The 16494-nt window shown below is 41.8% G+C and overlaps 1 protein-coding gene across 50 annotated transcripts in view; it reads left to right on the top strand.

Annotated features, from left to right (window-relative positions):
• Positions 1 to 16494, top strand: part of ANK2 (ankyrin 2) — a 331669-nt gene that overhangs the window by 192677 nt on the left and 122498 nt on the right. For all 50 annotated transcript variants that reach the window (XM_077300524.1, XM_077300529.1, XM_077300531.1 and 47 more), the window contains 2 exons: positions 9413 to 9514; positions 16125 to 16223. In XM_077300524.1, the coding sequence (XP_077156639.1) occupies positions 9413 to 9514; positions 16125 to 16223 (201 nt within the window). The remainder of the gene's footprint in view (positions 1 to 9412; positions 9515 to 16124; positions 16224 to 16494) is intronic.

Here is a 16494-nt window from a genome sequence, read left to right as displayed (position 1 = left end):
CATTTAACAAGAATGATAGCTTACAAGAGACATTAGAGATGGAAGAAGGATTCTTGGCTCTATGTTCATAGGGTTAGTACTCAAGGAATGGCCAAGAGTGAGACAAGTTCAGAGCCCAATATTATCTTCTGTACTGCCATTGACTGTCTTCTCTTGCAAAATGGCTCTTGAGTCTTGTTGCTTCCCAAAGGTAACAGTTCTCATAACATAGCTGTCATAGCTGTTTGGACTTTATTCCTGCCTTCTCTCAGGATCATACTGTGGGCTCGACCATTTACTCCTCCACCCCTCACAGAAGATGCCACACATGTTTACTTGAATATGGAATACTTTCATATCCATGTTCATAGAGGTGAATTTTCATTAAGAGAACAATGCGATCTCTCACACATGTAGTAAACAAAGCAGAGGTGTGGCAATGAAAAAAATCATGAGCCCAGTGGACATTCCTACTCTTATCACACAGGTGAAAAGGGGAAGGGCGCAATAAATAGTAAGTCTTCTAGTATCTGGGTGCAAAAGCAGTACTATATTCTTTGCTTCAGTATTTAATAGTAAAATTTAAAAACAAAAACTATATCATGAACAGTATGCATGTCAGTGAAATAATGTAATAGGATATAGTAGCAAACAGGAGGACTTTATAAAAGGTTTGCATGTCTTGAAGATATTCCATGAACTTTCGTCCATTTTCTTCAAATGAAACTTATCTTGAACTCTGAATGGAGAGGCAGATGGGTATTAGAACAGAAAAAAGGTTTCTTTTCTGGAATCATTTTTGGACTCACATTTCTTTGAGTATACTAATTTCATAAATAAATAATAAATCACTTTTAAAAATCAGAGTGCAAGAGAATATACTTTTCACTGGGGTCATCTAGTAATCAAACACAGTATGAAGGTGTTAGAATCTTCAGAACACTTTTTTGGTCTAAATGTTCTAGAAAATGAAACAAAGAAACCAAGAATGCAAGTTTAGGTGTATGTTATTGTACTTTTCTTACCCTGTAGAATGGAGAACTTTTCAGTCTCCAGTTGGGAGATATGAAATTGGAACAGATCCACACTGGCCAAAAATGAGTTGATATTTGAACAAAATGATTTGGCCTTCCATTATGGTGAGCTTTTGGGGGCAGGAGGTAAGGATGGTTGAAAAACTCCTTAAGTTTTTGACAGGCAACATCAGGAGGGTGGATTTTGGGGAGAGCTTAGCAGGGATGTAATGACATAGCCTATCCAGTGCCGCCATTTTCTCCAGGGGAACTGTTCTGTTCAATTTGGAAATCAGATGTAATTCCAGGAGAACTCTAGGCCTCACCTAGAAGTTAGTAATCCTAGCAGGGGCATGTAAATATTCTAAAAATTATCACCTGCAATGATTATCACCATGATTCTCTCGTCCCTTGGCAAGAGGAGGACTTTGCATATTGCTGTTGATATCTTTCTTCCGGTTTCTGCCACAACTACTGTTAAAGATGCAGTGTACTGCATGAAGTTCGGCACAATTTCCCCAGTCTCTTGGCAAGTGTTTGCTCTGTGTGTGTATGGCAATTTAATAGCCAGTGATGGCTTTTTAAAGTTGTGGAGAAAACTTGCACTGTGATAGAAATGAACCCCATTAAAAGTTTCCCTACTTTAAGGTGACCAGATTTTAACATTGGTAAAGCAGGACATCATTGACCAGGGGCGTTCTTGATTAAAGTTTGGTCTATATATGGAGCAACAAAAAATTTCATAGAACGCATAGAACGCAAAAATAGTATTGTAATATATATTTTTTAATTTCAACATAAGTAAAATTTGCCAGGTGCCCCCAGATGTCCCTCCAAAAGTGGGAACAATCTGGTCACCTTACCCTACTCCTAATTAAAACAAAGGGTGTTTAATAAAGCTACGTCAAGTCTGCTTGAAACAAAACAATGAATGAAATTGTGTTTCTTTTCTACAGGAGTCTGAGGTAGGGCATATATTCCTTGAAAGGCAGAGAAAAGATACAAAATGTAGTTGCAATTACATGAACAGGAGATTAATTGTGGAACTACAGCCAGATCCAATTGAGTCATTTTCTATAGACTGGGAGGCTTGGCTTGTGCCCTTTAAATAAAATCATGTTTCTCTGAGTTGCGGAGGTCTCTAAAATTACTAAAAATATCCTGTTGTTTTGCCTTCCTATAACAGAACTTCTTTTCTGCACAGTATTCTCTACAAATGCTTTCATATTTGTGGTTTCCACATAACATCTTCTTTTCAGTATATTGTACTGTGACATATATCAAGCTCTCCTTTTCACCAAAAGCCTTGACCCTTATAAAACCAAGAATTATAATGATGACAAAGCAAGAACAGCAGTACAGATTTATGCCAAGTGAAATGATGCCAATTTTGAGCAATCCCGGAAATTAGCTAGTAATCAATAGACTGAACTATTTTGATTACCTGTAAGGGATCTGGTATTAAACTAACACTGTAGGAAGACATAATAACATACTGAAAGAATGTACCCTCTGTGCCAATAGTGTCATGATATGCCTGTGTATCTATGATAGTCATTTTGTCAGTCATCTAAAGCAGCCAACCACCATGTCATTCTATATTGTGTGACCAAAATATTCCTTTATAGTATGAGTTCTACATGATTTGAATAGTTTGTCCAGATGACCCTTTTTTTATTTTCTCAATAGTATTTTATCCAGAAGAATTAACCACTTAGCTCTTACTTTGAAAATAATTTTTCTTCAAATGCTCTTTCTCACATTCTGTGGTTATAACATAAGTCAAGTAAAACCTGCATGTCTAACATATAAGACATCATATCTTTTTGAAGAGGAACACAGAAGGAGTTTTAGGTTTCATGTAGAATACTAGGGGCCAAGCCCATTATACTCAGGAATACAACAGGCGCTAGATTGGGAGGAGGGGGTAGAAGAACTCTGCGGACAGCCCTTCCCTCCCCCTAGGGCTGGAAAGGCTGCAGGCAGCTGTTAGGGAGCTCACCAGCAGGGATCTGCACACTCTGAGCTTCGGAAGGAAGTGGAAGGAGTAGGGGGTGGTCAGGGGAAGTCGATTGTCTGGCCGTTGGACAGACAGGCAAGCCAGTTGGAGGAGGAGGCACTCAGGGGCGGGACAGCCACCCTGAGTGGGTGTTAAGCGCTGAGTGGCACTTAAGCCATGAGACACGCTTCTCCTCCAAGCCCTTACCAGAAATATATTATGTGGAACAGATATTTACAACTTGTATTCATGTGACTGTGTCTAGAGTTCAGCTGATAGGAATATTTTTTCTGTAATGCATTTGTCCTTCAGATTTCCATACAGCTGCATCGTATTTGCTTGAATCATGCTGCTGTCAGAGATTTTCTCCTACATATTTGCGGAATCAGAATTCATTTGTATTGGTAAAGTATTTTTGAGGATGCTATGTCATGCTTTAAAAAAAAATTGGTTGGATTCCATCAGCTTTTCAATCTGATCACTCCTCCATCTTCATTGCAGATCCTATTCTGCATGACTTTCATCCTCATGTGTCTCCAGTGTAGCTTTTTCAGTGACTAAAGGGGGGCCCTTATTTTTGCCAACAAAAAAATCTGTTAGGATCCAACCCACGGTTTTCAAAGGTGAGTAATAATAAATCCCCTGTGCAGTCTCATGCCAGAGACAGCTTTAACCATTACATTTATTCTGAAAGTGAAAGGAGATATTTTAAATTACCTATCAATTTCGCATTTTCACAGTATATAATATATTTTCTTTTGCTTGGTAGAAATGAGAAGGTGACGTGGGTAATATGATCTGAGTTCTTAGTACGCAACCTGAAAATTAATAGGACTTAAATATAAGGCTGTATCTTCAGTGCCAAAGCCAGTGGACATGTAAGACATTCCAAGGATCTTTACGTCTTGGCTGACCCCAGCATTATACACACAGCAAGAGATAAACAAGTTAAGGTGGATTAAGGACACTTTTTTGCTTTTTTTCTATGGGCACTGCTTTGTGACTAGAGAAGAAATGAGCCCTAATCCTGATTTGACCATACAGGGCACATAAAGGTTTGAAAAAGCCAAGAGATGACTTTATGAATGCAGTTTCAAGGCAGAAATAATATACAGAAAGAAGTAATTAAATAATTTATAGAAAGCAGTACTTACTTTCTCTGGAGAAGACATGAAAAAGTGATCTGTAGAGACAGCAGGAAGCCTTAAATCCTGTTAGGGGGTATTACTGAAGGTAATGTTGGGCCCTAGTATTCATATTCGGTGTGGTGGCCACTGGCATGGGCAGTGGCTGTGTACATGTTGTATATGGCTACATATTGGTTAGCAAGTGAATTATAATTAGTAGCCAGCATTTTGGGAAGCTTTCACTATAAGGCTATGGGTGGGGTCAGGCATAACACAGAACCATAGTTTGATTAATTGATTGTCTGAATCTGCACCTTCACACTAACTGTGGTTAATTAGAGCATTGTCAACCAGGATATGAACCTGATGTATTAATCTACTCTACTCTAAACCATGGTTTGGTGTTGCATTCAGACCCTGTATCATGATTCTTAGTCCTAGCTTATTTCCGGATTGTTTTCTTCTCCACATACAGAGTCAAAACAAATCTGATCTTGACTTCTGCCAGCTTTCACTAGCATTAGTTATTTTATTTATTTTGATTTTTACCCTGCCCTAAAGGTGGGCTCAGGGTGGCTTGCAAGAATTAAAACCATAATTAAAGCATGATTACAATACATAACAATAAAAACATTAAGACCCATTCCCACCCAACCCTCCCAGTAGTACTAAGCCTTTTCCTGCTATCACCTCAGAGCTGGCCCCTCACCTCTGCCTCTGCAAACATACATGAATGTGGCAAGCTCATTTCCATGCATCATCGTTAAAGAGGGAAAGCAATGCCAGTGGAGCTCTAGCTATCTTAATCTCCTATATTTCAGTGACAAAAATAGTTTACAGAAGTACCCAATTGACATTTATGATACTGAGACGATGGAAACTGAGGTAGGCTATGCAGACTCTTCAAGGAGTTTTGGAGCACTAAAGAATGGTACTGAACACTATATGTGGCAGATAGGTAATATTGGATAGGGATGGGTGTTCGCAGGGGCTACCATTAAGACTATATATGTGTATGTGCTGGTAGAAGAAGAAGTGTTGTTTCTTATATGTCACTTTTCTCTACCCGAAGGAGACTCAAAGCAGCCTTCCCTTTCCTCTCCCCACAACAGGCACCCTGTGAGGTGGGTGAGGCTGAGAGAGCCCTGATATCACTGCTTGGTCAGAACAGTTTTATCAGTGCCCTGGCAAGCCCAAGGTCACCCAGCTGGCTGCATGTGGGGGAGCGCAGAATTGAACCTGGCATGCTAGATTAGAAGTCCGCACTCCTAACCACTACACCAAACTGGTGTATGTGCTTAATCTGCCACAAGTGGAGTGCAGCTAGGTTGCTTAGGTAGGGTTTTTTGTTATGGTTGGGTATGCTGGGGGGATGGACTGAAATTGAAAGCAGGAATTTATTTTCAGGGATGATAGTGATAAGGAAATGGTTGCTGATTATTGTTCCCAGATTTTGGAAAGAATCTTTCCTGCACTCACGTAGCATACTGGTGATATGCGGCTTTGCCATTACTAAAGTGTCACAAGCTTTGCTGCTGTGGGTATATTGATATGCTTGGCTAATAATGGTTTGTTAATTTATGCTGTACAATTTGTATTGGGGAAAATGGTGGTATTAGGGCAACTGGAAAAATACAGCCCCTTCTTAGTCAATTTGTTTGTAGTGACTAAAGATGTTTGCCATTCTGTTGCCAAATGGTGCTTGAAGCTGAGGAACATCATACATTTGATTTAAATATGTTGGCAAAATGGAAACAGAAAACATTTGCCTGGACTTTTCAGGATTGAATTTTAGACAAATAACAGCTTGTGTATGGAGCACAATTGTGTATGGAGCACAATTTTCAATACAGTGTCTAGCCACACGACTGTGTGGTGCACAATTCAAGGCAACCAGCATTAGCCAACAAAGAACTGCGCGATAATGTAAATAATTTTTTTACAAGCCTGGAATTTGCCTGGAATCAGAAAAGAAATTTGCTGTAGACTGGAGCATAGCCCAGAAGATTCAACAGATTAGAATGTTTTAGGGCTCATAGCATAGACTTCAGTATACCTGTTTTTGCTATAAAGATTCTGCTGCATTGCACAAACTCTCCTTTGGCTCTAGATCAGATCTCTTTCCAGTGACACTGCTGCTGTGTCATCCTTACTGTGCTTCACTGGCTGAGATGAAAGTTAGAAAAAAGGCTTTGATGGTGCGATTTTCTGTGTTTCCTTCTCTCCACCCTGCAGTGCACTCAGTCAGATGGTCTGTTTTCTTGACATTAAAGAGTATGTAATATGTGTTATGGTTTGCTTTAAATTAATTCATAAGGATATTAGGGTCCAACAGAGCTAATGGCTTCCATCTGGGTTAGAGTGAAATGTGGCTCAGTGCTATTATTTTGATTTGTTGTGGTGTGACAAGTGTTAATGAGGCTAATGAGGTTAAAAGTATGCTCAAAATGGCCTTGTTTGTTATGGCCCAGTGAGTTAAAATAAAAACTCATATTAAAAAGAGGCAATGCTAAAGTTAATAAAAATTGGATTTATACATTTAAGGAAAGTGCAGCTTTTATGGTATTGCTTTCGTTAGGACATGGGCCTAGGTTATGTAACTTTTTAAAGGAGAATTGAAAATCAGACTTCATATATCTTCTCAACATCAGTGTGGGCGGAGTTGGGCCAGATCCACAAAAAATTTCCTTTGGTGTCTGTGACTTTCAATCTGGTGAAAACAGACCATGAAATATTCTCCATGTACCATGTGTACTCCTCTGCCATAGGTGTACCTGGATCTGGATAACCCAGGTTAGTCTGATCTCGTCAGATGTCAGAAGCTAAGCTGGGTTGGTCCGGGTCAATATTTAAAGGGGAGACCTCCAAGGTAGCGATCCCCAACCTGTGGGCCGCAGACCACATGTGGTCCGTCAACTAATTGGAGGTGAGCCTCGAAGGACGCCTTCTTCTCCCCCCCCCCCCCGGCCCTTTACTTCACCCCACCCCGGCCCTTTACAACACACTTCGGGTGTCATTATCTCCCATCACTCCCAGATGGGACTATCTCGTTGCAGAGAAACAAGCTCAGGGTTCCCATTGATTTGTCATTGTCATGAGTTAAAATTTCCATGAAAATAAAATGTTCCTTATGTTCATTGTTGTGGCATGTCTGTATCTTATTTTGAAGGGATGTTTAAACATTACCATAGCGATCAGAGAGCGTTAGGGCAGTGCTTGAGAGTAGAGGAGTAAACTACCCCCCCCCACCGGGCCTCAGTAAAATTGTCAAGCGTTGAGTGGTCCCCGGTGATAAAAAGGTTGGGGACCACTGTTCCAAGGAATAGCAGAGGGTGATGAGGAGTCAAGCAATGGCAAATCACTTCTGAATGTCACTTGCCTTGAAGACCCTACGTGATTGTGATAAACCAGCTGTGTCTTGGTGGCACTTTCCACACACCGTAGGGACAAATGGTCAAAACTTATTTGTTTGTTCCCCACCTTTCTTCATAATGGGGAACCCACATCTAGGTCAGACATTGTAATGACCACATCTCAGTGACTTTGTCTGATGTACCTTCCACAATTCTTACATAATCTCATTATTTAACTCCATTAACAGTGCCATTCATGTTTCCCTCTCTGCTGTAAACAATATTAGCTGGCAAGGTGGATAAGGAAGGGACTTGCAGATCTGCTTGCTTATCAGTGTATATTTCTGTATGACAGAGATTCTCTTAGGCTTGCTGAGATACCAAATCAATTTTTCTGGAGAAAAAAAGAAGAATTATTATCATTCTATGACACCATATATATATGACCAATCACACCTTTTGGATGTCCACTTTATCCATCAAACAGCTGTTTTGTTTTTTTTGTTTATCAATAATAATCACTTAGAAATGTTGAGAGCCATTGGACAAATAGAACAGATGGACATTGTAATAGTTGAGTAAAATGGAGCCACCCCACAATGTGTAGCTCTGTTAAAAAAAGTAAAAGGTCAGATTACAAATAAGCTCTCGCATGCTGTGGGAGGGGTTGTAGGCAGAAAGGGTACAGAAGTAAGGAAACTGAGGATCTTGTGAACAGAACACAAGGAGGCCAAGGAAAGAAGAATGCCAAAGGCACAGGGGTGATTAAAATGGGTGAAAGAAACTAGGGAGAATAGACAGGGAGCTTTCTGTGACACTTGGAATTGAGGGATGTGGAGAAGGCAAGAGAGCTGAGTGAGAGGGTTGGCAGGAGCAGAACTTTGAGACTGATGAGAAAGAAAGCCTAGCTGAAACTCGGTGAGAGGCTGTGTGCTGTTGACTCATTTCGGGTTCTTTTTGAGGTGTGCTTGTGTCAAGATCAACCTAAGGTGACCATATATGGTTTTCAAGGCAAGAGACATCCAGAGGCGGTTTGCCATTGACTGCCCCTGTGTAACAACCCTCCTGCGTGGTCTCCCGTCCAAATAGTAATTAGAGCCAAGCCTGGTTAGCTTCTGAGATCCAAAAAGATCAGGCGAGCTTAGGCCGCTCTAGGGTAAGGTACTGAAAATGATTGAGGCTAGCAGTCCAAGCAGCTTTATAGTACAATACAGTGTAGAGTTTCTCCAGCCCACTGGAGTGAATGAATGAATGAACTTAGACAGCAGTGTCAGTATGAATATGACTGAACTATTAAAAGTAACAGTGCCCCCGCTCCCCAGCAAAAAGCTAGGCATTCACTGGATCCATCTGTAATAAACTGGCTCTTCATCAATATGTCTCTGATATTTCAAGCAAAATCGTTGCTTCCTTTGTGCTTTAGGTCAGGGGTAGTCAACCTGTGGTCTTCCAGATGTCCATGGACTACAATTCCCATGAGCCCCTGCCAGCAAATGCTGGCAGGGGCTCATGGGAATTGTAGTCCATGGACATCTGGAGGACCACAGGTTGACTACCCCTGCTTTAGGTGATTGATTTAAATAGTTTCCCAAACTGTAATTTATTATAATGCACACATGACCACTGGTAAGGTGTGCACGAATCTGCTTATTTTAATATTAACCTTCTCTGGCTTACTTGCATGACAGATAGGTGTTGATGTGCGGCATAATTTCTCTCATACCTTGGGGGGAGTGGTTGATGATCGCCTTCACAAGAAGTTATGTGAACACATGGTAGAGCGTTTCTTGCCTTTCTGCACTGCCTCTAGGTGAGAAGTGCCTGACAAACTATGTCAGTTGTTTTAAGCCTCAGTAGCAAAAGTATGAAGGCTTTTCTTTTAGTCATATCCACTTTCGAGGCAAACATTAAACAGTTGCCTTTCACTCTTTCTTTTCACAGTCTGACAGCAATGCAAGCTTCCTCAGAGCTGCCCGAGCTGGCAACCTGGACAAAGTGGTGGAATACCTAAAGGGAGGAATAGACATCAATACATGTAACCAGGTAAGTGATCCCATTCAACCTCACTGGGAGGGAAGGAGGAATGCGATCTGGGTTGTTATGACGTCTTGTCCCATTCCTTCTTCCCTGAAATTCATCCGTTGCTTGGAGATAGAACTGGGATCTCTCCCACCACTACCCAGGACTATTTCCCTGGGGAGGGGAGACTTCGCCTCCCTGTGACCCTGTAGTGACCATTGTCTTGGTGCTGGTGGGAGGGAAGCTGTTACTGTTCTCAGCCATGTTACTTCCAGGGAAAGTGGAGGCTTAAGCTTCTTTTCATCTCCTTGCGGTCATTTTCCTGTCCTGCAGATGCATTTGCAGCTCCCACTGTCGGGGTAGAGGGGAGTGGCTGAGGGACGTGGAGTGTGTTCCAACCATTTATTGCCTTTTTCCAAAGTTTGGCACACTCGGATTCCACATGCAGACATTCAGTTTGAAAATGAGACAGTTAAACACTTAACACTGAATTCGTAATGAATAGTGCTGTGTTCACCACATTATAGGGCAAGACCATATTTATTATTCAAACCCACTATCCCCAAAATAATGGCCTTTTGTTAATAATATGTACTGACATGGAATGAAAATACCTCAGATCTCTTAATGGGACCGTATATCAAAAAGCTTGAAATTGAAGATGGGAAGTAACACTTCGGCCTCTTTTGTTCCTCAGTTGTCCTTTACTGGTATACTTTTGTCCCTTCTTATAGAGATGTATGGCATATACTTATTTTATTCATTTCCCGACTGAAGAAGATAATGATGTGACTAACAGGGAACTTAAGGCAGCTAAGAGAAATTTAGTCTATATTCCTTGGGTGGCTTTAGGACAACCTTATTTCTCATTTTCAATAGTTGGTCTACCTCATAGGGTTGCTGTCAGGATTACAAAATAATGTGTATACAGTGTTGTGAACACCGTAAGTGCTAAATAAATATGACATATTATCATTTATAAATATGTTTGTGTCTTCATGGATTTTTTTTCATGAGTTTTAGATCTGACAGTTTCAATTATGATAATTAAAATAATGTTTTGAGGACTTAACTAATAGATTTTGAAGGCAGTGTAAGTAAATTTAGCCCCCCCCTTCCAATAATGGTAGAAAGAAATGTTACTATGTTGCATTGTACCATTTTATGCAACATCAGTAATGTACAAAATAGCTATTGAGTGACAAAGAGGACCACTGCTTGACAGTTACTACAGAGATCAAAGTCATTGTGACTGCAGGATTAATCAAAAAGACTTGTTAAAAACTGCTTTTCTCATTCTTTTCTGCCAGTGATGTCTGGAGTCATGGGAAGAGGTGGCATTCCATGCTTGAGAAAAGCTGTGCTGCATAATCTAAGCCATATACAATTTTGAGTGTAAATTTACCTTTGAGTTGGAGAGCTATATTATATCCATCGACAGAAACAGATGGCATATCCAAGAACTAAACAGTATTTGCTGTTGGAGCTGGAAATGCCATTACCCTAAACACATCTAATCTTTGCTGGAAACTTTTTTTATTTGCATCTCAGCCTTGGATTGTCTTTCTGCAGAGGTTAAAGTGACTTATCTTCTGCTTTTTAAATTATTATTATTATTATTATTATTATTATTATTATTATTATTATTATTATTATTATTATTATTATTATTATTATTATTATTATTATTATTATTATTATTATATTTATCTCCCGCCTCCCCCCGAAGGCTCAAGGTGGCTTACATAACCCCATCCCCGAAAATCCATACGATTCCCCTCTGTTGGCCAGTGGTGGGAGAACATAGGTGTTGTAAATATTAATGTTGCTAGTTAAAAATAGTTTCAACAAGCTAGAGTCCACTGGACTGTTACTCCAAATGCTCTGGATAAATGTGGGGAATTGGCTGTGCAAGAAGTGGGTAATACACTAATATAGGCTAGATATCAGGACGATATAGGCTAGATATCAGGGAAAAAATGTTCACAGTCAGAGTAGTTCAGCAGTGGAATAGGCTGCCTAAGGAGGTGGTGAGCTCCCCCTCACTGGCAGTCTTCAAGCAAGGGGTGCCATTCCAGTCCAGTGGTGAGATCTATTGCCATTGGTAACAATCACTCCCCCCTTGAAATTATGTATCACACGTAATCCATTTCACCTCACTGTAAACTGTGGCAGAAGAAAATGACAATCTACAGAGGTAAAAGGATTAGGTAGCCAGATTTTGTCACTAAAAAGCTAAAAGGGAAAAATGTTTTCCTAAAAACCTGTTCATTCAGAAGCAAAAACAATTTTTGGGGTGACATGTGGGGAGGGGATAAGCTGGGCTTGAATGTAAGTGGTGGGGTGGTGAGAAGGATCAAGGAGGCTGGGTAGAGGGGAGGTGGGAGGGAGCAGGTAGTTTGGGTAGGGGGGAGGAGGGAGTCTAGGTGGGGGGAGGTGGAAGGGAGGAAGGAATCTGTGGGAGAAGGGAGGGAGAGGAGGAGGGGAAGGGAACAGGGATGAGGTCAGGCAAGTAAGAAGGCAGGGGGGTGAGGGCAGGGGGTAATGGAAGGGAAGGAGTTTGTGTGTGTGTGTCAGAGAGAGGGAAAGGGAGGACCAAGGAGCCCCTGAGCAGGTATGTGTTCACATACCTGTGAGAGTCTGGCTGTCACTACTTTTATTTTAAGCAGTTTGGCATCTTTGCAGTCTGCAAGGATTCTAACCATGAGAATTTGTGGTATTTCAGAGGAAGGGGGAAAGCCTAAAGTCACACAGTGATTGTTATGTCCCAGTAGGGCAACATGGATGTGGCCAGTTTATTGTGGAACATTTTACCCATTCTCAAAGTTTTTACCCACAAAAAAATTCCAGTGAGACTGTTGCAGAATTTAATCCCCCAAGTTGATGCAAAATGACTCTGCTCCAATTTAAATTGCAGGGCAGGTATGAAGATAGGCAGGGGATATTTTATTAATTTTTTTAAAAAAATTGAATGGGAAAGATGCTGTTTTGCTCTTGGGCAGAGTGGGTGGCAGTGTGGCCAGCAACCTTTTGCCTTCTGCAAATTGAATCTTCCCCCACGACGCACCTGGTGTCCAGTGATCCCAACTACGGAAGTCTGCGGTTTCCCTTGCTATTTATGCGTAACATCAGGCAGTAAATAAACACTCCCTAGGGTATTTTTAGAGGAAAGCTCAACCTGTGTATGAGCAGATAGAGTCGAATAGCTTGTAGTCATCTGCCGAACTAGCTCAGTGCCGGTTTGTTCATTTTATACTAGCAACAGCCAGTGGTTATGAAGGATCCCCTGGCTTCCTTTGTTACAAATCTATATAAAGTTGTAAATATAATTAAACGTTTAGGACTGAAAAAAATATTCTGTACATGCAGAGCAATGATAGGTAGGTAGATCCAATAGGGTGCAGGGATCTTACTCTTAAATAAATATTTAGTATCCACTGCTCTGCAAGGTTGCTTCCTGCCCTCAAGCAAATTCACAGTTCCAAATAGTGTTGACTGTGGCGGTTTCCAAATCAGCCATTCCAGGTGGGGAGCTCCGTGCCTGGGTGTGTGTGCTGAGTTATGTACCAGCAGCCGTGCCTCCTCTCCCCACCTCCGTGTCTGGAACAGCCAATTCGGATGCTGCCATGGACAACCCTAGTTCCAAACTTTCTCAGTTTTGTAGGACTGTGATACTGCCACAGGCTTACATGCGCCTTCTGCCCTCCTTTTCATGCTCCAATTTCTTGCTTCCCTTCTTTGTTTGAAGAAATGATGACTTATGGTAACCTGTGATTCTTTTTGCCTGGTTTTGAAAAGTAGACTTTCAGCCATACAGGACTACATAAACAACTAGAAGGCTGATGTTAGCTAGGGGAGTGCTATCTCATCTCAGTAATAAAGGAATATGCAAAGAAGTTCCCAGTAACTTCAGTTTTGGTCTTTTTTTTTTGTCCTTCCAAGTTTTTGTCCTTCCCTTTCTGTGGGTTCATAGTGCTATTTCTCTAGAATCTAGAGTAGGCTTTTTATTTAAGCTCAAAAACATTGGGCCTTGTGTTCTGCTACTGAAAGGGGTTCTTTTCATTGTATCTAGACCTCCAAAACTGACCTGTGGTTAACAAGGAAAATCAGCATGAGACTTTCCCTCTGTGGTTTTCGACTGCCTTGATCTATTTAATCAGATAAAACAGCATTTGGTTTCCAGCCAGCCTCTCTTCTAAAGAGGTTGAATTGTGCCCAGCTGACCTTTTGGTGTTTCCACTGATCATTAAAACTGAATAGATCCTCTCCTGTTATCTGTGCAGCATTGTCTCGATTCATTTAATGCTGAGTTGTACAGTCTGTAGTTTATAAGTAAATCTTCTCGATTTACTGGGTTTTTAAAAATCAAGGTGAGCCTTCTGCTGTGATTCTAACTACACTTCCTTGGAGAGGAGGATCTGAAATTAATTACGCCTATATAATAGATGCTTTTTCAGTCAGGTTGTTTTTTATTCAGGCAGTTCAATCAAGACTTCGTATATTTGACTGATTCAGTCTTTGAAGCCATTTCTTGGCCCTGTTCCTAGGACGAAAGGCTCAAAGATCTAGACTGTTTAATTTAGAACTTTGGGAACTGCAGGATAACCTGATAAAGGTATACAAAACTATGTCTGGTGTGGAAAAAGGCAGAAACCTCTTTCCCTTTCCCATAAGGGTTGCAAGCTGCCTGCAAGGGTGTGTGTGTGTGTGTGTCCTGTCCGTTTAATAGAGACCCAATGGGTTGTTATTTTCATAATTTAACTCAACATTAAGAAAAGCTTCAATTTCCCGCTTCCACACATTTTTTTCCCTCTGGATTCATTGCTTTTTAGTTACAGGCAATAGATTCAAGGTCCCTCCCCTTTTATTCCTTGTACCCCTTTGTATCTGTAGCCCCTTGAGGCCAAACATTGCCGTGGTCATCTATCAGCACAACGGCGACTGCTACTCAGAAGGGTTGAGGGTTCACATGGGGAAGTAGACTGTGAATTGTTGCCACCATCAATTGTTTTGGGGTTGTATGCTGTTTTATGTTTTTACTAGAAATCAAGCCCGCTGTAATCTGAAGACAGCGGGCGCTAGTGGGGCTGGGGAGTTTCGTGGCACAGCAGGGTAGAGGATGGACCCAAGGCCGGGCGGTGGGCGGTCTGTGAAGCGGTGGCGAGTGTTCCCCCCCCTGGGCCGCGGCCTACCTGTCTTTGGCAGGGCAGGGAGAAACTGGCTGCAGGCGGGCTGGAGGGCAGGAGGCAGCTGGCGGGCTTGGTGCGGCTCCTCCGGTGTGGTCGGGCGAGCTTCGGCCCACGGGTGGAAGGGGTGGCTGTCGCCGCTGGTCCAGAACGGGTTGCCAGCGGCCGGTCCTGGCGGCGTGGTCCGGCGGGTGACCAGCGGGGTGTTTTGGCAGGGCGGCCAGAGGCCGCTCCCGGCCACATGTGGCAGCGGCGAGGGGTCCCAAAGTGAGGTGTGGCAGGCGGCGGCATGACATCCGCGGCTGCTGGGGGTGCCTGGTGTCGCAGGCGGCAACCTGCCCTGTCGATGGGGAGTGATGGAATGGCGGCCACCAGGCGGCTGCGAGCGCAGTCGATGGGGGGTGGATCGGGAGGCGCTTTGTGCCTCTCGATTCGTCAGTCCGGTGGCAAGGGACCAGTTGCGAGCTGTGCTGCAGACTGACAATCGAATAACATGCCCCAAATTATGTTATTATCTAATTAACACTCTTTACAAAGTTTGATAAATATTTATGCAATCAACGCATGTCCTGTATCTTTTTAGTCTTGTCCCATCTTCAATCACCCAGTGTGTGTGTGTGTGGGGAGGGGGTGTCTTCCCTGTCAGGGGCCAGCTTCCAGGGACTTTCCCCCTCCCTTAGGCACCTTACAGATATCTTAGTCTAGACAAAGTTCACTCTCTATTTCTAATGGCAGGATGTATTATAATAGGGAAAACTGGTATATCCCCCCCCATCCCTCACTGTTTGCCAGGATGAACTCTAGTACAGTATGCAAAGCCTTACATTAGTAAAATATTAAATATTAAATTATGCACAGACAGTTTTCTTCCACTGCTTTGATCTATTAGATTAAAGAGTTACTAGAAGGAAAAGTGCAGAGAAGACCCTAGATGTAAAAACTTGGAAAAACTAGACTGATTATACCAGTTTTGGAAATAGAACAAATACTGTAATCATAAAGGTTTGTGTAACTGGATGTTTCATTTATTAGAAGTAAAGACAGGTCTATCAAGAGCTATCATAGGCCCACAGTCCCCTTCATATCACCTAAATATATGCTAAACATAATCTAAAAACAAATTGTATGATTTGCCCAGCTCCTATGAGCTCCCAGACATCTTTTTGTTTGCATGTTTTCCTCTCCCCTGACAACTTGACTGAAGATGCCTGCTATGGTGTCAGAAATGTGTTTGAATGTTCTGGTAAGCTGGTGTCACATCAAACAGTATTAGCTGTTTCCTGATACCAAATTAATGTCTTTCATCCAGAAAGTACTTTTAAATTTAGGGCATGGCTTGTTTTTAAGCTGGCTATAGTGAACACAGAATCACTGATCTATAGATAAGGGTTGTAAAAATATGGGAAGGTAAGGGTAGGTATTGACACACTTGGTTTCTTTGTTTACAGAATGGTCTCAATGCTCTACACTTGGCTGCCAAAGAAGGCCATGTGGGCTTGGTTCAGGAATTGCTGGAAAGAGGATCTGCAGTGGATTCTTCTACAAAGGTAATATAATCAACATATTAACAGACAACATTTTGTAAAAACATCATATACAAAGTTAAAGCAACATTAAAGCAATATTAATACACGTGCCCCCAATTAATATTCTAGACAGGAGTTTCGGTATCAGGAGCTGCTCTTTCATAGTCTCCTAATGAACCGTTTCTGCTCTGGAGGCTTTGTGCCAAGCTGCAGGCAGGTTACCCTGCCTCTTCCTGTTCCCATACAGAGGAGCATTTGGCCACATGCACCTCATCTGCCCCGGATTTGTGCT

This window comes from Paroedura picta, chromosome 10, assembly GCF_049243985.1.
Source record: "Paroedura picta isolate Pp20150507F chromosome 10, Ppicta_v3.0, whole genome shotgun sequence".
Classification (NCBI taxonomy): Eukaryota; Metazoa; Chordata; class Lepidosauria; order Squamata; family Gekkonidae; genus Paroedura; species Paroedura picta.
Note: the sequence above shows the minus strand (reverse complement) of the source record. Positions and strands in the feature narration are given on the sequence as shown.